Raw genomic sequence first — 21,910 nt, 5'->3', positions numbered from 1 at the left:
TGGCAAACCACTTCAGTATTCTTGCCTTGAGAACCCCACGAACAGTATGAAAAGGCAAAATGATAGGATACTGAAAGTGGAACTCCCCAAGTCAGTAGGTGCCCAATATGCTACTGGAGATCAGTGGAGAAATAATTCCAGAAAGAATGAAGGGATGGAGCCAAGGCAAAAACAATACCCAGTTGTGGATGTGACTGGCGATAGAAGCAAGGTCCGATGCTGTAAAGAGCAATATTGCATAGGAACCATGAATCAAGGCAAATTGGAAGTGGTCAAAAAGGAAATGGCAAGAGTGAACATCGACATTCTAGGAATCAGCAAACTAAAATGGACTGGAATGGGTGAATTTAACTCAGATGACCATTATGTCTACTACTGTGGGCAGGAATCCCTCAGAAGAAATGGAGTAGCCATCATGGTCAACAACAGTCTGAAATGCAGTATTTAGATGCGATCTCAAAAACGACAGAATGATCTCTGTTCGTTCCAAGGCAAACCATTCAATATCACAGTAATCCAAGTCTATGCCCCAACCAGTAATGCTGAAGAAGCTGAAGTTGAATGGTTCTAAGAAGACCTACAAGACCTTTTAGAACTAACACCCAAAAATGATGTCCTTTGCATTATAGCGGACTGGAATGCAAAATTAGGAAGTCAAAACAACTGGAATAACAGGCAAATTTGGCCTTGGAATGCGGAATGAAGCAGGGCAAAGACTAGTAGAGTTTTGCCAAGAAAATGCACCGGTCATAGCCAATACCCTCTTCCAACAACACAGGAGAAGACTTTACACAGGGACATCACCAGATGGTCAACACCGAAATCAGACTGATTATATTCTTTGCAGCCAAAGATGGAGAAGCTCTATACAGTCAACAAAAACAAGACCAGGAGCTGACTGTGGCTCAGATCATGAACTCCTTATTGCCAAATTCAGATTTAAATTGAAGAAAGTAGGAAAACCACTAGACCATTCAGGTATGACCTAAATCAAATCCCTTATGATTATACAGTGGAAGTGAGAAACAGATTTAAGGGACTATCTGATAGAGAGAGTGACTGATGAACTATGGACGGAGGTTAGTGACATTGTACAGGAGACAGGGATCAAGACCATCCCTGTGGAGAAGAAATGCAAAAAAGCAAACTGGCTGTCTGGGGAGGACTTACAAATAGCTGTGAAAAGAAGAGAAGCGAAAAGCAAAGGAGAAAAGGAAAGATATAAGCATCTGAATGCAGAGTTCCAAAGAATAGCAAGAAGAGATAAGAAAGCCTTCCTCAGCGAGCAATGCAAAGAAATAGAAGAAAACAACAGAATGGGAAAGACTAGAGATCTCTTCAAGAAAATTAGAGATACCAAGGGAACATTTCATGCAAAGATGGGCTTGATAAAGGACAGAAATGGTATGCACCTAACAAAAGCAGAAGATATTAAGAAGAGGTGGCAAGAATACACAGAAGAACTGTACAAAAAAGATCTTCATGACCCAGATAATCACGATGGTGTGATCACTCACCTAGAGCCAGACATCCTGGAATGTGAAGTCAAATAGGCCTTAGAAAGCATCAGTACGAACAAAGCTAGTGGAGGTGATGGAATTCCACTTCAGCTATTTCAAATCCTGGAAGATGATGCTGTAAAAGTGTTGCACTCAATATGCCAGCAATTTGGAAAACTCAGCAGTGGCCACAGGACTGGAAAAGGTCAGTTTTCATTCCAATCTCAAAGAAAGGCAATGCCAAAAAATGCTCAAACTACCACACAATGGCACTTATCTCACACACTAGCAAAGTAATGCTCAAAATTCTCCAAGCCAGGCTTCAGCAATACGTGAACTGTGAACTTCCAGATGTTCAAGCTGGTTTTAGAAAAGGCAGAGGAACCAGAGATCAAATTGCCAGCATCTGGTGGATCATCAAAAAAGCAAGAGAGTTCCAGAAAAACATCTATTTCTGCTTTATTGACTATGCCAAAGCCTTTGAATGTGGATCACAACAAAGTGTGGAAAATTCTGAAAGAGATGGGAATACCAGACCACCTGACCTGCCTCCTGAGAAACCTATATGCAGGTCAGGAAGCAACAGTTAGAACTGGACATGGAACAACAGACTGGTTTCAAATAGGAAAAGGAGTACATCAAGGCTGTATATTGTCACCCTGCTTATTTAACTTATATGCAGAGTACATCATGAGAAATGCTGGGCTGGAAGAAGCACAAGCTGGAATCAAGACTGCCAGGAGAAATATCAATAACCTCACATATGCAGATGACACCACCCTTATGGCAGAAAGTGAAGAGGAACTAAAAAGCCTCTTGATGAAAGTGAAAGAGGAGAGTGAAAAAGTTGGCTTAAAGCTCAACAGTCAGAAAACGAAGATCATGGCATCCGGTCCCATCACTTCATGGGAAACAGATGGGGAAACAGTGTCAGACTTTATTTTTCTGGGCTCCAAAATCACTGCAGATGGTGACTGCAGCCATGAAATTAAAAGACGCTTACTCCTTAGAAGAAAAGTTATGACCAACCTAGATAGCATACTGAAAAGCAGAGACATTACTTTGTCAACAAAGTAATGTCTAGTCATGGCTATGGTTTTTCCAGTGGTCATGTATGAATGTGAGAGTTGGACTGTGAAGAAGGCTGAGAACCGAAGAATTGATGCTTTTGAACTGTGTTGTTGGAGAAGACTCTTGAGAGTCTCTTGGACTACAAGGAGATCCAACCAGTCCATTCTGAAGGAGATTAGCCCTGGGTGTTCTTCGGAAGGAATGATGCTAAAGCTGAAACTCCAGTACTTTGGCCACCTCATGCGAAGAGTTGACTCATTGGAAAAGACTCTGATGCTGGGAGGGATTGGGGGCAGGAGGAGAAGGGGACGACACAGGATGAGATGGCTGGATGGCATCACTGACTTGATGGACGTGAGTCTGAGTGAACTCTGGGAGTTGGTGATGGACAGGGAGGCCTGGCGTGCTGCGATTTATGAGGTCACAAAGAGTCGGACACAACTGAGCAACTGAACTGAACTGACACTCCAAAGAACTGTTCTAAAATAATAAGATTCCAAATACAGAATTCAAACACACCAATTTACATATAAAACAACTGGAAATACTTCATGACTATAAGCCTATATTAACTCCAATAAGTGGAGAGAGAAGAGAGACTATAAGATTTCCCTGAGAGGCTAAGACTCCATGATCCTAATGCAGGAGGCCCAGTTTCGATCCCTGGTCAAGGAACTATATCTCACATGCCACAACTAAGACTAGGAGCAGTCAAATAAAATTGTAAATATTAAAAAACAACAACAAACAGAGACAAACTGAGAAGAGGAATAACTGAAGAGAGTGTTCTACCTTTCTGATTGAGCTATTTGTTTTTAAAACATATAACTACAAGGTTTTGGTTTTTTTTTTTTTTTTTCTATATCTAAATCTAGGATTGAGACCAAAATACTTGCTATGTTGCATAGCAAACACATTTACCACAGAGGAATATGGCAAAAGAATAGATGGCAGCTCTAAAATGCCTCCTTTAAATTCTCTACCACTGTCTTAAATTTTAGTATCATTGTTATTTGAAAAGCAATAAATTTTCATTGTAAAAACTTTAAAAAGATAAATAAGCAGAAATAGGATAAAAACAGTATACTCCTATTATCACTAGTAGCGTATACAAGTGTCACTGCTACATTTCCTTATTACAATTCAATTAAAATTAGAAAGTAACTTTAGAAAGCTTGTTCAATGGCTTTCAGGAAAGCTAATGCTGAAATGTAATGCTTTATACAAAAAGGACAACATACCATGAAATTCTGTTAGTTTTGATTCAAGTACATAGAATTCAAGGTATCTTCTATAGACAGACCAATGTTCAGGTTCATGCCCAACTGTGAAATGAATGAATACACAATGAGAAATAAGTAATTTTACAAACTACTATTAAAGGAATGTACTATTTATAACAGTAAGTATACAAAGGTAGATATTACCCCAGTCTTAATAATTTATTATTTCTTGGGAATTCCCTGGGGGTCCAGTGGTTAGGACTCCACGCTTCATCTGCAAAGAGCATGGGTTCAATCCCTGGTCAATGAACTAAGATCCTGCACACCATGCCAGACCAAACAGAATAATAATAATAATTTACTGTTTCTTGGCTTCACATTGTTAATATATTTTATCCTATATTTTAATTTTAAGAAACTTAGAAGAGCTTGATAAATTTCAGCTATTTATGAGGTTATCACAATAATATATACATTTTTTCCTACAACGGTATCAGAGAATTTATAAACTTCAAAAAAGCATGCAATTATGCTTAATTTTTAAATGTCAAATTTTGTATTTAATAATCAAAGAACTAATACAGTACAGAACAGTACTATCCAACAGAACTTTCTGCATTTCTGAAAATGCTCTATATTATCTGTACTAACATCATAGCTATTAGTCACATATTGCTACTGACCACTTGAAATGTGGCTCGTGTAAAAGAAACTAAATTTTTAATATTAATTCAATTTTAACTGCCACATGTGACTCGAGACTCAAAAATTGGACAGTACAAAATAATGGTTTAAAGAATGAGTCGGGTCACACTGCCTATTTCAGTTCCAATTCCCCCATTTACTGACTATGTAAATTTGAACACTTAACCTCACTGTTCTTCCCTGGTAGCTCAGTTGGTAAAGAATTCAGCTACAGTGTAAGACACCCAGGTTCGATCCCAGATCCAGGAAGATTCCCTAGAGAAGAAAATGACAACCCACTCCTGTATTCTTGCCTGGGAAATACCATGGACAGAGGAGCCTGGCGGGCTACAGTCCATGGGGCTGCAAAAGAGTCAGACACGACTTAGCGACTAAACAACACTGTGCCTTAGTTTGCTTATAATAAAAAGAATTGTACCTATTACATTAAATAATCCACCTACAGAGCTTTTTGTAAGGTGCACAGCACAGAGCAAGCACCCCAAAAAATGTTAACGGCAATTATGAGCACCTCATGTCATTCAAGCATAAATCTCGAAATGCAATGTACTGAGTTAACTAAACCCACAATAACTCAAAACTAACACCTATATTCAGAAAAACCAGCCTGATACAGTTACAACCTATCAAGCAAATACTGTTTTTCTTCTTGAATACACATCTTAGAAGATCTATATTGTATTCAGTTTTGGTTTTTAAAATCCTGAAATCGGTATTCTCCTATACATCCTGCTCACAGCATTCTCCTTGGGCTTCCCTGGTGGCTCAGACAGTGAAGAAACTGCCTGCAATGCAGGAGACCTGGGTTCGATCCCTAGGTAGGGAAGATCCCCTGGTGAAGGAAAAGGCTATCCACTCCAGTATTCTTGCCTGGAGAATTCCATGGACAGAGGAGCCTGGCAGGCTACAGTCCACGGGCTGCAAAGAGTTGGACACAAACGAGCGACTATCACTTTTACTTTTCACTTATACATATAAAATCAATGCAGCATTTAAACGATACACCTTTTTTATCCTTCATAGGGCATGGCTTCCCAAGAGCACATTACTTAAAAGTCTGCAGCACAGCTGACAAAAATTATCTTAGAATACAAGTTTTAAGATAACTTCATTTCAATTTTATGTTGAATTAAGCCAAATTTTAAAAAATAAAGCAAAAAAAAAAAAGGCAGTTGTGCAAAAGGCAAAAACAAAAGTAAATTCCCCAAATATTTTAAAGTATATCACATCTAAAACTTTCAAAGGAGAAAATACTACATGCTTACATAAATTTATTTATATTGGACGGGAGGGCCAAGATGGCAGTATAGGAAGATACTAGATTCAGTACCTCCAACAGATGACATACCAAGTCTACAGCTACATATGGATCATTTCCCTCTGAAAAAGATCTAAAAACTAGAAGAACTGCTTCTCCGCAACAAAGGATAAAAGCACCATACTGAGACAAGTAAGAAGGGCAGAGACACAATCTTAGCAAAAACCCTATTCTGAACTTTTAAAAAAATAAATAAGGGGAAAATAAATAAATAAGGGGAAATATTACCACTGACCTACCTTCATACTATCCAAGTAACTGGAAATATTAATCACTTCTCCACTCCTCTCTCAAACCCATTTCCTAACAGTACCATGAAATTTTTTCCTTCTTTCCTCACAGAGTTTCCTCTTCCTGAGATCAACTTTATAGCTTTCTGCTCTCATTCCTAAAATGTGCTCACTTTTGATGTGGTTTTACTTATACAGACTGTCTCCTCTCTGGGATAAAGCCCAGAGTGGTGACTATTTATACAGCTATGGAGGCTGTTTATCCCTGTCTCTGCTGCAAGCCATGGCTGAAATCAATGAAAGAAAAAAGACAGTGAAACATAAAGAACACTTATAAGTTGTGTTTGATCATATTTTTATCAATTACTATATGCTACAACAATGGAGGAGAAATGCTGTCTTAATCAAATTGGTTTAATATATAGTGCTATATGCATTAATAATAATAATACCTGCTCTTCTATCATTTCTTTCAACATCAATACAAAACACTGGTATTCTCTCCTTTTTCTCCCTCCTTTCAGAGGAAGTATCTTCAAAAAAGTCTACATATGGAATGCTAATTTTCCATGCAGCAAGGTTTCGAGGAGTATTAGGTGTGTTCACAGCTTCCACTGGAGAATCATCTTCCATTACAACAATACCTTCTTCAATCTGAAAGAAAAAGAATCAGAGAAAAATTTTAATATTTCCAGGACCTTTACACCTACAGCATATGAGATATACTATAAAGCAATGTGCCCCTATAAAGCCTATAATTTGTAATACTTTTAAAATTAAGTGATATCAAATTTTCTACTGCAAATATAAAGATAAGAAACTAAAACTAGCGAGTTACTAGAATCGACTTCATGTTTTATTACATCAGCTGTATATGAAAATTCAACAGAAAACACATACATCAGCAATTACAGGAAAAGATATTAAAAATACACAAATATAGGTAAATATTTTACTTTAGTAATAACAAGTATAAAATTATTGTACTGATATCTTTCATTTAGAGAAGCATAATTTTGTGATAATAGCCACTGACAGAAATTGCACAGACAAACTGGAAATATATTGTACCTGGATACACCAGGTACAAATCTTTTGTGAAGCATTTTGGCAATATATATTTATAAAAAGCTATAAAACAGCCTCGATCAAGTAATCCCATCTCTGGGAACTTATGAAAGTATTTATTCTAAATAATTTCTTTAAACTGTGAAAAAGGCACAAGTAAAAAATATATTCACTGCAGCAGTAAGTAATATAATATTGGAAAAAGGTCTGAAGGCAACCTATTTCTATAGAATTGTTTTCTGCATCTCCTGGCTTCAAAAATTTTAATCATATAAATGTTTAAAATAAATATTCTTTAAAATATTTTTGAAGAAATATTATTTTAAAAAGAAAGCAGTGTTACACATGTTCTAGAAATATACATGCAGAAAGAAAGGGAAAAAATGTACTTCATTAAATTGGAAGAGAACCTCCGAATTGATACATAATAATATCCAGTCACCTAGACATCTCTGATTCATGCTAAAGGGGGCAAATTTTACAGACAAAACACAATCATCTTGAACATACTTTTTAAAGGAAATGAATCTTGTAGCACTTAAGAGAATACTGAATAGTCTAGTCAGAGTAAACCAGTAGTGAGAGGTCTTTCTTTCCAGAATTCTAGCTCCCTACCTTCACCCTGGGTTGTATTTTCTTCCCACACCTCTCTTCTAAGTAAATTATTTTCCTCCTCGACAAAGTCCCTTGGCAGTGATTCCCTTTTCTGTTTTGTCCTCAAATGGTTTTCTGTCATCCCTAAGAAGACTGTTAATGATCTTAGGAAGACTTCTTAATGCTCTGTTAAAATCAAAAGTGTTCTAGGCCTAAAAAATGGAACTACAAAAATAGGAAGTGTTGGTTTTTGCCTTTTTGGGACAAGGCTACAAGGCTACCTAACTATGGTGTTGAAAAAAAAATCATGATTTCAAATACAATGTGGTATATATTTTAACACATAATCTAATAGGAGTAACAAAGGAGGGAGTGTTCAGTTCTGCTTGAGGACCCAGGTAAGGTTTATAGGAAGCAGCTGGATTCTGAAAGATGCATATGAATTTTCCAGGTAAATAAAGGGGAGCGGGGAGGCATCTCAAGCAAGGCATCACATGAAAAGATACAGAGAAACAGCATGGAGGGTATAATGTGCTTAAAAATCAGCTGGAATCTTGTTAAAATGTAAATTATGACTCAGTAGGTCTAGGACGAAGGCTGAGATTCTGTCTGCACTGAGAACAAGCTCTTAGTTAATACTGATCATGTTGATCCACAGATCACAGTTTGAGTATCAAGGGGTTAAACAGGACATATTAATACAACTCCAAACGCCTGGCTAATATGGTTAGGAAGAGATAAGATCAGGATGTGAAGTAAAAGCGTAATCAAAATATGATAAATTGTTTGACTATTAGAAGCATTATCACCAAAACAGAAACCATTCTGGCCTTAGTAAGCAGTAACTTAATGCTCAGAAATTTTAGATTAGCACCATGGATGGAAAACACAAATGAAGTCTGAAGTAAGAAGTAAGATTAAAAAAGAGGGAAAATAACAAGTAAGCACATCCAACTTTTTATGCTATTTTTAAGTCTGAAGTTATACATACATCAAATTGAAAAATTCTTACTTACAAAGTCGTCTTCACCTTCAGCTAAACCATAGTTTGGCAACATAGCTCCCTCCATTGTGGTGCTCTTGAAGACTCCTTTAATTTTGCTGCCTATTCGGCTGATTCCAAATGATTCTCCTCTCTTCTGTGTGCTCCTAAATATTAAACAAAAATGTATCAAGAATATAGCAAGTTATTACATTATCACAACAGTCTAGTTTACTGTAAACAATAATAAAAATAGTTGCAAAAAGGGTAAACTGAAGGTATGGCTAAACATAACTTTTTGGAGTTCTCAGTCAGATTAAGTCTCAGTATCTTCATAATCAAAAGTGACAGTATATTTAAAGTTTAAATTTGAGGGGATGAATAAATGTGACAATATTTACTAACAAACATTTGAAATTTACCTACTCTTTTACCTTACAATACGAATGGAACTACCAAGTATAAAAGATGAGAGCCCTCTAGTGGTACATATTTCTAACTGCCATTCAGCTTTTGAAATAACAGGTTAATTTGGTAAGACCAATGTTCAAAATAGACTATACCACTCAAACTGTACCCACCCAGGTGGTGCAGTGGTAAAAGAATCCGCCTGCTAATGTACTTCTGAAATAATTCAGTGTAACAGAAAAACAAGAAGACTAGGAAACTTTCTCAGTACTTCATTTTTAGATAGAACAAAAAAATTCTGAAAATGGCTAAAAATTTTTAAGCATACTTCAACTTTATAATCATATAAATGATACTCAAAAGAAGAATGAAGTATAAAGTGTACCTTACATTATTTCAAAGTAATAACAAGAGAAGAAATAAAATGGCAAGGGAAAAGCTAGCAATGAACATAAAAGATAAAAACAAATGTAGCCTAAGGAAGAATCCCTGCTCTGTCTTACATATTAAATAATGGTTTTGCAATTTTTTACAAAAGTGAATTTCTAAAAGCAGAAGTAGCTGAAAAGCGACAACAAAAATACTCCAAAAAGCAGCAAAAATTTCCTCCATTACAGCCTACTGCTTCTGATTCAACAAGTAAAAACATAACTTTTATTCAAAAGTCATGCTCACTATGTAATACTGCCCTTATAACAAACCTCCAAATAAAAAATGACTGTTTTAAAATTCAAGAAAGTTGGTTTTGAACGGCTTAACTTAATGAGTAGCTACTATTCGTTTAAGAAAATGTACTTGTAAAAATAATGCAACAATTACAGAAATACAAGTAAACTGATCAAGTTTCAATGCACTAGGTATATGAGTAATATATACATTTTATACACGTTCAAGGAGTCAAGAAGTGAATCAAACATTTTAAAACTGGAAAAATGCTAATAATAAGTAGTAGTAGTTGTAAAAAAGGATACTTAAGCTAGAATATTATTTTAAACAAGCATAAAATTAGTGTTTTTTAAAAATTCAAAATTGTAAACACAATTTTCTCTGAAAGAAATGTCAAAAACAAATATGAAAATACTGATAAAATATTAAAATCTCCAGAATCTAGATAGATTTTGCTGGTCTTCAGAACCTAAATGGATTATAAAACAGTTTGGACTTTTTGAACTATTTTTTTTTAATATCTCACTTGTGATGAAGCCCAGAAATACTGAAAAAATTGTACTACTTGCTTAAAAAAAAAAGTTCTTTAAACACAAGTAAGTCTAAATGTAATTTAGCAAGATTAATACCATTAAAAAAATGAGGTAATAGCTTTAAAAGCTGAATACTGGCTTTTTCATTGTATTTTTATACTGACATTTTTATTTTATAATGATATATATCGTGTTATTTCCAAAATGAGACATCTAGAATCAAACTACGGGTTAATTTTAAGAGATATACCAAATAGCTGATATAAAGGCAGTAGCTGCATAATGTTTCTTTTTTTTTTTTTCCTTTTTAGTTTTACTTAGGTTGTTTTGGGTGTATGTTTTGGAATTAAACAGATAATTTATACAAAAAAGAATCACATGCTGTCTCAAGACTTACCGAAAATCATCCAAACTTAGGCTACCTCTGCAGTAACAGATATGTGAAATTATATAAGGAAAAGAGAAAGAGAAACCCCAGACATTAAACAAGTTTCACTTTAGAACAATAAAACAAAATTTAAAAGCTTTAAAAGTTACACTGATGGATAACATTCACCTTGACAAAGAAAAGGAATTCTTAGGACTAACATGATAAAGGAAAGAGAACTAAAACATAATGGCTCTTTTGGGGAAATGGAATCTGAATTCTATAGATCATTAAAAAAATTCTTAAAAACTCAGTATGTCACAAAATAATTCTGTATTTTTTTGCCCTCATTTAGGCAAACTATTTGTTTAAAACAGTGCAAAATATTCAGAGACTAAGCCACCAAAAACTTGGCAGAAAAAACAAACGTGTATTTTCTAACATGGAATTCATATCTATGGATGCAAGCTCAACACATTTTTAGTTTGAATATTTTTTAAAATCATGTCTTAAGCTAAGAAGCAAAGTTAACAAAAGATCCAGCCTTAAATATTTTTTAAGTTATGCTGTAAGTATAGAATGAAACAGATTAACATTAACATGCATTAAAATTTTGCTTTTAAAATGCAAATATAATAATAATGTGAAAATGCCTAAACATTTGGGAAAATTTAACAAGATACACACCAATGCCTTGTTAATCTCACAATTAATATATATTAGTGCTTGATCACCTGCTTTTAATGTAGGCATAAAATGTATGAATAAGTATTTTACATATTTTCAGTCATCTAACAGCTAATTAGCAATGCTACTGTAAATTTTCACTGAAGGACTGTTAAGAAAGTCTTTTACTTATTCTACACAGGTAAATGAATCATTGAGTGTCACTGGAGCAGAGTCCTAACAAGACAGATAATGTCAGAGTCAGGTCAACATAAAGAAAAACATACTTTCTAAGGCCATAACCATTACCCAGAATGAAAACAATCCACATTTTCTTCCTATTAAGTTTATATCCTAAGTCAGCAAAATTAGAGCCTCAATATGTTGAAGACAACTAGGTGTTCTCAAAGTGGCAAAGGAAGCTTTCCATCTCTGAGGTTATGACCCTGACTTACATTTAGCTACTCAGCAAGCTCAGAAGATCAAAGAACCACTTCCTCTTAAGGAATCCAATAGAGGAGTTTCACTATCAATGTGAGACTCCAAACATCCTAAGTCCATAGATAAAAATAAATAAATAAAATGTTAAAGAGTTGCTCAGTCATGTCCGACTCTTTGCGACCCCATGGACTGTAGCCCACCAGGCTTCTCTGTCCATGGGATTTCCCAGGCAAGAATACTGGAGTTGGTTGTCATTTCCTTCTCCAGGGGATCTTCCCCACCCAGCAAAGGACCCACATCTCCTGCATTGGCAGGTGGCTTCTCTACCACTGAGCCACGTGGGAAGCCCTGTGTGGATTGGGTCAAGAATGCTATTTTAAATAGTATGCATGGAATTTTTGTTATATAAAGTAACTACTGCACAGTTGCAATATATAAATTCTTAGGGAACAGTAAAGGAGTAACATTTTAACAAAGAATCATAAAGGTTACGTCCCACATTTCAGAAAGCTGCTGCTGCTAAGTCACTTCAGTCGTGTCCGACTCTGTGCGACTGCATAGACGGCAGCCCACCAGGCTCCCCAGTCCCTGGGATTCTCCAGGCAAGAACACTGGAGTGGGTTGCCATTTCCTTCTCCAATGCATGAAAGCAAAAAGTGAAAGTGAAGTCGCTCAGTCATGTCTGACTCTTAGCGACCCCATGGACTGCAGCCCACCAGGCTCCTCTGTCCATGGGATTTTCCAGGCAAGAGTACTGGAGTGGGTTGCCATTCCCTTCTCCATTCAGAAAGCTATGTCCCACCTTTCAGGTGGTAGCTAGTGGTAAAGAATTCACCTGCCAATGCAGGAGACATGAGACACACAGGTTCCATCCCTGGGTTGGGAAGATCACCTGGAAAAGAAAATAGCAACCCACTCCAGTATTTCTGCCTGGGAAATCCCATGGATAGAGGAGCTTGGTGGGCTACAGTCCATGGGGTCGCAGAGCATTGGACACGATTGAGCACTGGGGCACCTTTCAGAAAAATTATTACATATATACTACATATATTGGCACATTATGTAAAAATTAATATTTAACATACAAAAAAATTCAAATCTATATATTTCTATAACCCTTAGTTTTGTCAAAATATGTAACACAGTCTCCCCACGGCTCAGGTTTTCACATTTTTCCTTATACTATTTTTAAAACCACTCCATTTTCTGACCTATCTACTTCTCTCTTTGCAACACATCTCCAATTTATTTATGTTTATTATTAGATTCTTGCTCAAACAAACTGGGCTTCCCTGGTGGCTCAGATGGTAAAGAATCTGCCTGCAATGCAGGAGTCTGGGTTCAACACCTGGATCAGGAAGATATCCTGGAGAAGGGAATGGCTACCCTCTCCAGTATTTTTGCCTGGAAAATCCCATGGTCAAAGGAGACTGGTGTGCTACAGTCCATGGGGTTGCAAAGAGTTTCACATGAGAGCATATAATACACAAACTGGAAGATGTTGAGAGCAATGTGAGTATCAATTCTATAGATTTATATATTTGATATCTGTGTCAATTTTGTACATATACAATGTAAGGAACAAATCAAGACATTAATTATCCAGTTTATAAATGGATAAAGCACCTCTCTTACACTGCCTTTATTAGGTCATTTAACTGCACATTTATGTTTCCAGAAAGCCAAGAAGGGAAAACCCTTCCACTTTTGTAACCAGTGGGTACTCTAATAAACATCACTCTCTGGGAAAAAAAACAAACTACTCTCTAAAATGGAGTTATCTGTGGATTTCAATTATGCATGCAGTCCACAGTTTCCAATAAAGCAGGTAATCCAGCAATAATATGTGTTAGTTATAATATTAACAAAGCAATGGTGTGTACCTTGTTAAATTTTTCTAAAAGAATGTCTGGCATTTTTACATTACTATATGTAATATGGCCCTACAACTCCTTAATAAAATATCTGGTTTACTTATACAGCAAAGAAACCACATAGTCAAAGAAAAACAGCTAATAAAGGTAATGATGCTATCACAGAATGATTAGTATCAAAAAGAACCAAAAAAAAAAGCAACCACCATATATACGATTGAATATACCTACCTGTTGAATTTTGAATTGCGTGTTGGTGATTCTGCACCTCTTAAAAGTTGTCTAAAATACTTAAAAAATAATTATGATTTATTAAACCAGTACTTGATATTGAATATGCTATTTTACCTTACTACTTACAAGTTTAAAGAAAATATTACTTAAATCAAGTGAATACAATCACAGTCAAATAGAGTAAGGATTAAGATATTGCAGATGGAGGTATTCAAACCATCTGATTTCCACTAGTGGGTAAACAATATACATACAAAAATGGGGTTTCCCCATCACCACTACAAAGCCACTCAGATATATGGAAAATCAAATAGACCAATTAGGTAGCAATCTACTAGTCACATACACAAACATGGTTTTGATATTAAGAAATAATATTATCAGTTTCTAATCTCCTGCATTGGCAGGTGGCTTAAATTATGTAGTGGCTTAAATTAAATTATGTAGTGCAAAACAGCATTTAATTAACTACATTTTATTCTTCTATTTATTATTTAAATTACTCATGCAATGATATCAAAGCAACTAATAAGTTTTAAAGAAAAATCTTCCCACAACATTAATATTCTGACTTACCTCATCACTGTGGCAAAACATAGGAGTAAACACATTTTCCAAGAGAGAAAGTACATGTTCATAAGCTTCAAAAAGACATCTCATAGTTTGAAGTTTCACAACATCTATATATGGGCCTTCAGCAACTGTTAAAAAAATTATATTGCAAAAATTATTTATGAAAACCATAAATACATTATATATTAGTTTAAAATTCACTACAGTGAAAGAGCAAACAAACAACACTAAAACTGTTTTGCAGAAAATCCACTGTAAGGTGCAGATCACACCAGAATGAAGAATTAGAACAACCTAGCCAGTTCTGGCAAGTATTAGTTATGTGAATTGTGAATAAGTTTCTTCATCACAGCTTTCATCTTGTTAGTAAAATGGGATAATGCCTGCCTGTGTATCTCACACAGCTGTTGCAATAAACAGGGAATACATCAGAAAACTCTGAAAAGAGTAAAAGAACTACAGAACAACAGAATTCATCCTCATCTTTTACTTACTTTTTTGAATCTCTTCTACAATGAAGGGATCAAATCGAATTTTGTCAACACTTTCATCTAAACAATATGTTTTATAAATCTTTTGTAACTCTTCATGAAGAGACAGCATTTCATCATTTGATAACTCTGGTCGTAAAATTCTGTCATTGAATTCCTCTAGCAAATTCAGAAAGGAAAAAAAAAAGATTTTCATAGAGTAAAACTATTCAGTGAAAACTTTATGCTCTCAGTCTAACTAATGAATATCAAAAGTGGCAAGTATGAGTAGTCCATTCATCATTTTAAGTTTTTAAAAAAGTTTTAATTGGGAGCAATAAAACAACTACTGAGATGAAAGAGAAGTTAAACAATCAAATATAATATATACCAACATAAAATGTGTAAATATTTGCCTAGCAACATAAATCATCTAAAACTTAGAATAATAAACATGTTTGTAAAATTCTCTTTAAGGAACATATTGGATTAATTTCTTATACCAAGGGTCTTTAATATTCTGAAACCTGATTCACTAAATAATAGTGAAAACTAAGGCTCTTTTTAGTCCCGGTCAATGTTTTTAAACAATGTTTCTTTCCATCAAGGAAGCTGTAGACTAGTGACAGGGTTCAGAGTCTGAACAAATCAATTTTTTCTAAAGAGACAGAGGACAGCATTAAAAAACCCAAAATACTGACTGCCTTCTTTATTACAAGAGGTAATATGGAGCTTACCCCTTAATTCTTAATTATCGAAACTGAAACACAAAGAGAAAAGGAGCTTTTCTTTAAAAAAGAATAAGAAAAAACTGGGACAGAACATATGAGATCTTTGGAATGATAGCAAATTCATAAAATTGGAATCTCAAAAAGGAGAGGAAAAAATCAGGCACAGTATTTGAAGAGATAACAGCCAAGCATCTTCTAAAATGATGAAAACCACCAACCTACATATCTAAGATTCCTAGGAAAATCCAAGCAGAATAAACTTTTTAAAAACTACACATTACAGTTAAATTGCTGAAACCCCAAACACAAAAAGAAAATTGCAAAATCAGGGAGAAAAGGAATATATATAGGGAAACAAACATAAGAATGGAAGCTAATTTCTCCTTAGAAACAATGGCACTGCTCAAAAGACAATGAAAAAATGACATAAAATGCTGAAAGAAAAAAAACATAACCTGAAATTTTTATTTGGTGAGAATATCTTTTTTAAATGAATACAAAATAACACCTTTTCAGACAAACAAGAGCTAAGAGAATTTACCTCCAGCAGAATGGTGCTATAAGAAATGTACTAAAAAACATTTATTTCAGCAGAAGGAAAATGATACAGAAACTGGCTCTGCAGAAAAAGAATAAAGGCCACCAAAAAAGTAAATTTGCCGGTAACTATCAGGGCCAAAATATGTGTGCATGTGTGTGTGTGTTAAGACTGTTGCTTAAGGAAGAAAAAGCAATGTACTGTGGAGTTTCATAGCCTATACAGAATTAAACTATATAGTAACAGTCACATCAGACAATAAGGGAACAAACTGAGGTATACTGAGGTTCTTACACTGTTTCTCAAACAGTAAAATATATGTTTAAATGAAAACTGTGATAAATGAAGGATGATGATCATTGAGCAAACACTAAAAAAAATAAGAAAATGTCAACAGAGGAGATAAAATACTGAAAAATGCTCAAGTAATTCAAAGAAAGGTAGGAAAACATTAAAAAAAAAATACATGGAACAAATACAAAACACCAAGACCAAAGACCTAACAATAAATATGCAATAATTTTACTAAGTGTAAATGTACTATAAACCCCAATTAGAAAATAAAGATTATCAAACTCGCTTTTTTAAAAGCAATATTCAGCTATGTGATATTTATAATAAATGTTAAATTCTTTAATTATATAGAAAAAGGTAATACAATGCAAACCCAAGAGTAAAGATAGTATAACTATATATTACTATCAAACAAAGTAGACTTCAAGACAGAGAATCACCAGAGATAAAAAAGAGCATTTTATAGTGATAAAAGGATAAATTCATTAACAATCTTAAATGTCTCTGCACCTAATAACGAAGCTTGAAATAGATGAAAAAAAATTAGTAACTAAAGGGAGAAATAGCAAATCCATTAAGAAATCAAAAGCCATCAACTTAATCTAAATAATATTTACAGGACACCACCCAACACAGAAAAATAGATGCTCTTCTCACATGTACATGGAACATTCATACAGATCATATGGATGGGCCATAAAACAAGTTTCAATCAATTTCAAAGGACTGAAATCACACAAAATATGTTGTCTAATCAGGAGAGTATTAAATCAGAAATCAATCACAATAAGGTATCTCAAAAATCCCCGAATTTTGGAAATTTAGCAATACATTTCAAAATAACCCAAGGGTCAAAGGATAAACCACAGGAAAATTTTTAAATATTTCAAACTAAATGACTATAAAAAGCACAGCATATCAAAAATCTTAGAATTCAGTTACAGCAACTCATAGAAATTTATAGTTTTAAGTGCTTATATTAAGAAAGAAGAAATGTGTACAAATTAATCATCAGTGCTTTCACCTTAAGAAACCAAAAGTACACACTAATCGCAAGAAGAAAGGACATAATAAATATGAAAGCTAAAACTTAGCAAATCAAAAATATTTCAAAACTTTATAAACCACTAGAAAGTACAAATTAGCAATAAAGAGGGGATATCACTACACCTCCATAATAAAAGAAAATTAGGAATAACTTGGTGATTAAATAGGGTGCTGAGATGCACTAAAAGCATTTTAAAAATCCACTGTTCATTCATGATAAAAATTCTCAGCAAACAATAAACAGAAGGAAATATTCTCTATCTAGTAAAGGAGATCTACCAGGAAAACCCAGGCTAATATTATACATACTGGTGTAACACTAAATGATTCCCCCGTAAAGCAAGGATGTAAGCTCTCACCACTCAGATTCAACACCACACTGAAGGTCCTAGCCATTACAATAGGGGCAGGAAAAAGAAATAAGATGTAAACATCACAAAGGAAAAAGTAAAACTGTGTATTCACAGATGACATGATTGTGTGTGCAGAAAATCCTAAGGCAATCTATAAGAAAGCTACTAGAACTAGTAAGTAAACTTAGTAATGTCACAGGATACAAAATCAGTATGCAATAAATCAATTCTATTTCTGTATATAAGCAACAAAAAAATTTAACAAGTTATTTTAAATACCACATTCAAATAAATCCAAAAATAAAGATCCACAGTGATAACTATGAAACACTTTTATGGAGAGAAATTAAGAATGAAATGAATGAAAAAATACGCCCTATTCATGTACTGGAAACCTAAATACTGTTGAGATGTCATTAGCCCCCAAGTTGAGCTACAGATTTAATACCACCGCAATTAAAACATTGAAGCAGGTTGTGTGTGTGGATGAAGGGGTAGGATTATCAGTCTGATTGTAATTTTATCTAGAAATGCAAAGAACTTAAAATAGCTAAGGACAGTCTTTAAAAAGAACTAAGTGGGAAGCCTTAAACCACTTGATTGCAAAACTTAGTCAAAGTAATCAAGACTGTATTAGTATTAGTCGCTCAGTCGTACCCAACTCTTTGAGACCCCATGGACTGCAGCCCACCAGGCTCCACTGTCCATGAGATTTTCCAGGCAAGGATACTGGAGTGGATTGCCATTTCCTTCACCAGGGGACCTTCCCAACCCAGGGTTCGAACCCTGGTCTCTTACACTGCAGGTAGATTCTTTACTGACTAAGCTACAAGGGAAGCCCCAGTCAAGACTGTGGTATCGGCCAAAAGAAGTAGACATATGGATCAATGGAAAAAAATATAACCGAGAAACAGACCCACATATGGTCAAAAGGTTTGTCAAAGATGCCCAAGTAATTCAAGATGGGAATGAAACGTCTCTTCAAAAAATGGATCCTGGAAAAACTATATATCCATACAGGGGAAAAATGAACCTCCATCCCTACCTAATACCAACCTAAAAATTATTTCAAGATAGATCACAAACCTGTATATAAAATATAATAACTATAACACACCTAGAGAAAAACAGGCAAACATCACCTTGACTAAAGATAGGTGAAGGCTTAAAAAAGTCTTTCGGAAGTCTCAGAAAGCACTAAGCATAAAATTAAAAATTGATACACTGAATTTCATCAAAATTTAAAAGTTCTGCTCATCAAGAGACACTATTCCAAAAATAAAAAGACAAACCATTGTCTGAAAGAAAATCTTTGTAATACTTATATCTGACAAAAAGACTCATATCTAGAATATTTAAAGAACTACTGAAATTTCTGACAAAAGGAAAAACAATTCAGTAAGAAACAGGCAAAAGACAGCAATTCCACGAAGATATTCAAATAGTCAATAAGCACATGATAAAGTATTCATCTCTGTTAATCATTAGAGAAGTGCAAATCAAAAGCACAACAAAATTCTACCATATACCAACTAAAATGGCTAAAATTAAAAAGATAAACACCACTAAATTTTTATAAAGTTGAGGCACAACCAGAACTCTCCTGCCCTGCTGGTGGAGTAAAATAGTACATACAACCCTCTGGAAAACAATCTGGCAGCTTCTTATAAAATTAAACATATATCTACCTTGTGACACAGCAATTCTACTTCTAGTTATTAAATATATGCTCAACAGAAAGCCCTGTACAAGAATGTGCACAGCAGCTTTATTCATAATAGCCCCAGAGTGGAAGCAGTCCAGATACCCATCTAGAGGAGAATGAATAAAGAAAGTGTGGTACCCTCACACAAAAGAACACTACTTCGCAATAAAAAAGAACAAACTACTCATCTACACAATAACATGAATCAATCTTAAAAAGCATCATCCTGAATCAATGAAGTTAGGCTCCAAAAGTACATCCTATGAGCTTCCATCTACATAAGGAAACTGTACAGGAAAAACCAATCTGTGGTCAAAGAAATGAGATCAGTGACTGCTTTGGCAGGAGTGGGAGCAGGAAAGGATCAGCTGGGAAGGGCTCTCAGGGAACCTTCTAGGGTGATGGAAATCTTCCTGATCTCAGTAAAGGTGTAGGTTATATGGAGTGCAGATTTGTTAGAACAATTGTATATTTAAATTCTATTTGTTTTGCTGTGTAAAATACACCTCAATTTGTTTTCATTATATATTTTAAAAAATTAGGTGCATTAAAAAAACTAATCTTTTCAGAGTCCATATAGTGCCTCAAAATCCAATAGCACAAGATGTTATAGAACTTCTAGTCAAAATAGAACATTTTTATATTTGATTACTTAATCAAAATAATTCTTAACAAAAACTGTGACAAAATGCTCATGACCAGGTCTTTAACACAATTTCATTACTCTAAATTTTTAGTAGTTTTTTTTCCTGCTAAGAGCACTTGGTTGAAGTCAGTTATAGATTATGTTAATGTGGAAAGGAGTAGACACTGGCAACTACAACATCAGATCTGATCTGAACTGTCAAGTATATGACAAAGTTTAACAACGACTTTAGTAAAGTACACAGGTAAGCCTCACCCACAGTCAGACAAATCTGCAACACGTGCACTGCTCCTTCTTGTTTCAGAAAGTTCATAAACCGAAACAAGAGATCTTGCTGCTCTCTGATTTGCTTCAATTCTAACTTCAGCACCTTGATACAACATGGGAGGAGGAGTAAGTCAGAGCTATATAAATACGTGATAAAATTGTTTATATCAAAAGTATGTTATTTCTGAAAATACTTACAGATGGTTTTTTATTTCTAGGTTCTGCAAATTTCTGCAAGAATGGAACTAAAGGGGAAGGCGGTTCAGTCGCTTTTTCAGGCTTTGAAGAGAGAATTAATTCAGTCAAGTGTCATTTGATTTTACAGGTATGTATCAAACTTCAATGCAATCTGAAATATTTTCTAACATGTTCAATACTCACTGGACTGTCATCTATGAAGATGATAAGCAAATGATTCACAGTATCCTAATGGAAAATAATAAACATAGATCAAAATAATTTCATTAGTGTATTCTGCCCTGAATTCTGAAAGCTTCTATCAGATTGTGAAAGTTTCTGGAAAAATGACAAAACAGAGCAGTGGCAAAGCATCTGTACTTTTGTAACACAGAAGAACTTCTTAAAAAAATCTACAATACAGGGTTCTCAACTTTTGTGGAAATGGAAAAAGAAAAGTTATTCTGACTTTGGCATTCAAAATGCTTATAAATTATCCCTATTTCTTCAAAATCTTACTGGATCAAAAGTAAAAGCAACTCAACTATTCATCAATAGATGAATGAACAAAATGTGACATATATCTATAATGAAATACTACTCAGCCTTGAAAAGAAAGGGAATTCTGATCTATGCTGCAACATGAATGAACCTTGACGATATTATACTATGTAAAATAAGCCAGATGCTGCATCACTCCACTCATCTAAGGTAACCAGAGTAGTCAAGTTCACAGAGACAGAAAACAATCAGGAAACAGAGTTGCCAGGCATTAGGAGGAATGGAGAATTACTGTTTATATGGGTGCAAAATTTCAATTTCATAAGATAAAAAGAGTTCTGGAGACAAGCTATGGTGATGGTTGCTCAACAATGTGAAATGTACTTAATACCACTGAACTGTACATGTAATTTAAGATGGTAAATTTTACTTTATATGCATTTTATCACAATTAAAGAAAAAAATGTTTTTAACATCTTACTGGATCAGCTAGGAAATCCAAAGAAGGGAGGAACACCGAACCAGAGAGAATCTCTCTTAAAAGTAAGGTCAGAGATCTGGAAAAAAGAACAATATTGTACATATTTAATGACTTACATCAGCTCTCACGTGGGAATCTTGTTAATATGACTATGATTCAGGAGGTCTGGGGTCTGCCTTGAAAGTCTGCCATCTCTAACAAGCCACCAACTAATGCTCACACTATTGGTTCAGAGACCACATCTGGAT

The 21,910-nt window shown here is 34.6% G+C and overlaps 1 protein-coding gene across 10 annotated transcripts in view; it reads right to left on the bottom strand.

Moving 5' to 3' along the window:
• The window catches only part of SNX14 (sorting nexin 14), a 71,636-nt gene that overhangs the window by 16,814 nt on the left and 32,912 nt on the right, over positions 1-21,910 (bottom strand). For 5 of the 10 annotated variants that reach the window (XM_068985130.1, XM_068985129.1, XM_068985136.1 and 2 more), the window contains 11 exons: positions 21,663-21,738; positions 20,885-20,929; positions 20,702-20,782; positions 20,492-20,606; positions 14,947-15,102; positions 14,456-14,580; positions 13,877-13,935; positions 10,695-10,721; positions 8,725-8,857; positions 6,499-6,700; positions 3,812-3,895 (listed from right to left, as the gene is read on the bottom strand). In XM_068985130.1, the coding sequence (XP_068841231.1) occupies positions 3,812-3,895; positions 6,499-6,700; positions 8,725-8,857; positions 10,695-10,721; positions 13,877-13,935; positions 14,456-14,580; positions 14,947-15,102; positions 20,492-20,606; positions 20,702-20,782; positions 20,885-20,929; positions 21,663-21,738 (1,103 nt within the window). Of the gene's footprint in view, positions 1-3,811; positions 3,896-6,498; positions 6,701-8,724; positions 8,858-10,694; positions 10,722-13,876; positions 13,936-14,455; positions 14,581-14,946; positions 15,103-20,491; positions 20,607-20,701; positions 20,783-20,884; positions 20,930-21,662; positions 21,739-21,910 lie in introns of those variants that run through there. The other 5 variants (XM_068985128.1, XM_068985135.1, XM_068985131.1 and 2 more) reach the window with 2 other exon arrangements.

This window comes from Capricornis sumatraensis, chromosome 13, assembly GCF_032405125.1.
Source record: "Capricornis sumatraensis isolate serow.1 chromosome 13, serow.2, whole genome shotgun sequence".
NCBI lineage: Eukaryota > Metazoa > Chordata > Mammalia > Artiodactyla > Bovidae > Capricornis > Capricornis sumatraensis.
The sequence above is the reverse complement of the archived record's forward strand: the minus strand, read 5'-3'. Positions and strand labels throughout refer to the sequence as shown.